Source organism: Quercus lobata, chromosome 3 (genome assembly GCF_001633185.2).
Source record: "Quercus lobata isolate SW786 chromosome 3, ValleyOak3.0 Primary Assembly, whole genome shotgun sequence".
Classification (NCBI taxonomy): Eukaryota; Viridiplantae; Streptophyta; class Magnoliopsida; order Fagales; family Fagaceae; genus Quercus; species Quercus lobata.
Window position 1 is genome coordinate 68,077,546 of NC_044906.1, and position 4,055 is coordinate 68,081,600.

Sequence of the window (4,055 nt, forward strand, 5' to 3'; positions counted from 1 at the left end):
TAATATTTTCCAAACACGATTTTATAATTTCACAATTATAATTGAAATCGTGTCTTTAAAACATGGTTTCAGCTAAAGTGTGTATGTTAATGTATAACTCAGCATGTGCAACAATAATTAGCATATGACAAAGTAGTAGTTTTAATTAATTTAACTAATAAAATCTCTTGTTGCCAAATAATGGACTTGGATTTGAATTCCGTCTACACATAAAAGAAATCTATTAATGTTTTGATCCGATAATAAAAAGAAATATAATGCAGTATATGTAATAGTTTCAAATTCTAATGTATCTTTGGAAAAAAAATGCAGGCATAAGGCAAGGCAAGGCTTCTATTATTAATCAATCATCGATTCTCAATCAGGGCTCTAGTAGAATCACTGAACACAGGCTAAACATTTGGATTGCCATTTGAGAGTTGACGCATACATGAAATTGGTTCTAAGTCATCTTTTGAGTTTCTAAACATTCTTTGGTTGCAAATAATTAAAGGAAATCTAGATGCCCATAAAACTTTATAATAAGCAGACTTTTGAATTCCTTTCAATGCGTATGGAATACTTGTCTTGTGTCCACATTCCAGAGTTTTCGAAAATTCTGTTTGTGCCATATTGATAGTATCATGTTCATGTTTATGCTCCATTCCACACCTGACTACTCCCTCTGCCTCACCCCAATACAATACAAAGTGTTTATGCCATGTCTTAGCTTTTGTTTTGTTTTGTTTTTTGTTTCTTGAGATAATTAGTATTATTAATTTTTCTTGAGATATTTCAGGTTTATATTCAAAATGAGTAGTTTGAGAACAAAAATCCCTTCAAAATTCTTGGGAATGAGACATTGAGAATCTTATATACTTAAAAATCTTATCATATCCTTTATTAGATCAAATGCGAGCATCTTTATATTCCCAAGAATTGTATAACATCCTCTGGAAGCTAAATACAAGAGAATATATTAGATTTTCCAAATCAAACGCCATCTAAAAGACATTTGTGTAGAGTAAATACATTTCTAGTTCATAAATAAAACTCTACAAAGACATTTAGGATTGTAAAATGCCTTTGAGCATTCCAAGCAAAATTTCCAAATACAATTCAGTAAATGGACCTGCCACTAAAAGGTAGTGTCTGCATGCAAATCTGATCTTCAATACATGAATGTCACTTAATATCAGTTGTCACCAGCTAACTGTTTATTACATGCTGAGAAACAAAACTCAGAATAGTTTAAAATGGGCAAAAGACTAGGCTTTTCTATAGCACTGATATAATGTGTGTTACTCTTTTACTCACGCTAATAACCATCCAATGCAACAGATATATGAATCATTGCATGCAAGAGGGTAATTGATTTGCCATTTTTGAAGCTTGAAAAGGTGCTTATCAATGGCTCTAATTTAGGAGATCTTAACAGTTGCAAGGTGAGCGCTGATCAAATAATTTATCAGAAGGAAGAGAGACCTGCAATTTGTCGGAGTTTCTCATAAGAGACCCAAAACACAAATTGCCATGGACCAAGCCTTGCCCATGTTGGAAAGAACCCCTTCCATAGTGCTCTTAATCCTTCAATTCTAACAGTCTTCACTAGACAATCATAAGAACTGTTGTAAATAATCTTCCCTTCTTTTCCTGCTGCCTGGTTCATCATTCTTGTCTTTACTACATCAGCTGGACAACTCAAAGTAGTTGCTGAAAGACCTGACATAATAGAGGCCAAGGTGTGGGCGTAGATATTGTCATTAGCTATTTGATTTTGAATAACAAAACGTTTTGCATGATCATAGCACGCTAATTCTCCCATATTCACCAAAAATGCTCTTTGTACATTTGGGAAAACTCCTTTCCAAAGTCCTCCAAAACCTTCTGTGTACACAATCTTGTTTAAAGCATCAAGAGGGCCTGAGTATCTAGGTTGGAGACCTTGGCTCACCAAACGGCCATCTGCTTGCATCCTCACCTTAACAAGATCAGCAGGGCTTGCCACTACCTGCACTACTAATGGCAAATAGAGAACTAACATTACTCATCAAACAAAGATGTCATGCATTAACAAATAAATCAAAAGATTTTTATTGTTAAATTAATATCTGTTGCAGGAATTAATATCATTTGGCTACTAAAAATATCACTAAACTTTTAAAGATGCCTAAAATCCCAAAGGTCCGGTGACCAGATGAAGCAGAAGATATAAGCAGGCTCAATAATGACGAAACCAATAATCTATTTTCTTTGCCAGTGCCTCAACAAAAGTAGATTCCTATGAAGGGGTGAAGAAGTATAATATATATATAAGTATAAAGAAGTATTATATTCTGTAAGAGGAAAATGAGATCGAAGATCATATGCTGCCCCCTTAATCAGGCCAAGTTTTTTGGGAAGCACGGACACTTCATGTTGAGTGTCGTACCCGTGTCTTACTGGTATCGTACTAGTTGTTTTATGTCATAATTTTTCAGAAATTGCTCGTGTCACCTTGTCGTACCCATGTCCGTGCTTCCTTTAGCCAGTTGATATCCTCTATGGAACCAATGAATAGCTTAAGATTTACCCGTCAAACTAAAAGGAATGCAGGATGATTCTTTCTTATCCTTAAATAGGAACTCCAAGACTATCAGCTATATACTAAAATGATGCCAGGAATAATTTTTTTTCAGAAAAGATGTAATGCTTAACTGAAGAAGCACAAAAAACAAAACAAAAAAACAAACACTAACAGAGGACCCTAAATACCAACTTGATCAATTTATACAATGCGGGGTTGATTGTCTGTAATCATGGTAAATGTTCATTAAGGCATACATTTATAATAAGTAAACCTGTAGGATTTTAACAATTATTGTCTGTTGAATAGCAGTGGGTCAATTGTAGCAATTATTTGGTGTTCCCAAGACTTATTCTTAGTTCCTTATCTCTTACATAACAATAGTAGTAAATGGAAACGTTTACTACGGAGAGTAACTTAGGAGACTTGAACTGAGTTTTCTTCAATTTTCTTCTTAACAAAAAATCTATTCCTGTAACTTCTTAATTAGCACCTTCAAAGGGCATATCCCATTCCCATTACACACATTTCTCTAACCACTAATCACTTGCAGCTTTGAGTGTTAATATATGTGTACATTTGAGCTAGAGCTCACAAACTTTAAGGCTTTAAATCAACTTTGTTTCCAAAATGGCGGGCGATTTTTTTTTTTTTTTCGTTCCAATTAGTTCAACCAATAAAGTCATGGTCATATATCGCTCGCCATAATATTATTCTTACCTACAAAAAATAAATCTTTTTATTATTATTATATATATTTAGTGTGCAAGTTCTTTACTAATATATAATGTGTACAGTCTAAACTATAAAATAAAATAAAATAAAAATAACACAAAAATAAAAATTCAACCATAATTTTGGATTAAAAAAAAAAAAAGCTGAGGCTTTTACCTGAGCGATGACACCGGAGAAACCGCCGGCGAGAGCTTTGGCGGAGAGAGAAAGCGAACCACCACCACCACCGCCGTCACCGTCAGCGGAGACCACCGCATTCCTGAGATTCTCGTAAGCTACGATCCGAATGGGAGTGTAGAAGAGGTGTCTGATAATCGCTGGGGACAAGCCCTTGTAGAGCCCTAGCGGACCTTGCTCCCGAACGATCTCCGAGGCCACTCGGAACGCGTTGGTGGTCGAACTCGAGCTCGAGTCGAGCTGAAGCCTGGTCTTGGTGAGGTCGATTGGGAAGGTCGAGGTCTCGGCAGCCATGGCCGAGAGTGACGTCAGCATTAGCTTCAAGTGGGTATTTTTGTGGGCCCGGAGCTGACCTCGTTCTTCTTCTCCGTTTGGTTTCATCTCTCACTCTCACTCTCACTCTCATATCTGTTCTTCTCTGCAAATGAAGCTTTATTTATTTAATCGTTTTTTTTTTTCCTGTGTTTTCGGTGGATAAACGACGTGCCGTTTGTTGTTTATTTCTTAGGTTTTGGCGGGTTTGGACCTCAAAAATGGGTTTTTGAAAGGCCTCTAAGAGGCCCAAATAGTATTGAAGGGAAAAAAAAAAGAGAGAGGC

At 36.0% G+C, this 4,055-nt stretch overlaps 1 protein-coding gene across 1 annotated transcript; it reads right to left on the minus strand.

The window, feature by feature from the left end:
- Positions 1-855: 855 nt before the first annotated feature.
- On the minus strand, positions 856-3,838 carry LOC115979045 (mitochondrial uncoupling protein 3). Its single transcript, XM_031100994.1, has 2 exons — positions 3,437-3,838; positions 856-1,990 (listed from the first exon to the last, which is right to left on the minus strand). The coding sequence occupies exons 1-2, from the start codon at positions 3,836-3,838 to the stop codon at positions 1,448-1,450; spliced, it is 945 nt and encodes a 314-aa protein (XP_030956854.1). The 3' UTR covers positions 856-1,447.
- Between the last annotated feature and the right edge of the window lie 217 nt (positions 3,839-4,055).

What these genes read in the sequence shown, in the direction of transcription:
- LOC115979045 (XM_031100994.1), bottom strand. Translation starts at nt 3,838, where the DNA reads ATGAAACCAAACGGAGAAGAAGAACGAGGTCAGCTCCGGGCCCACAAA. An exon ending in TCTCCGGTGTCATCGCTCAG is followed by an intron (nt 1,991 to 3,436) that starts GTAAAAGCCTCA and finishes TTAGTAGTGCAG; the next exon opens with GTAGTGGCAAGCCCTGCTGA.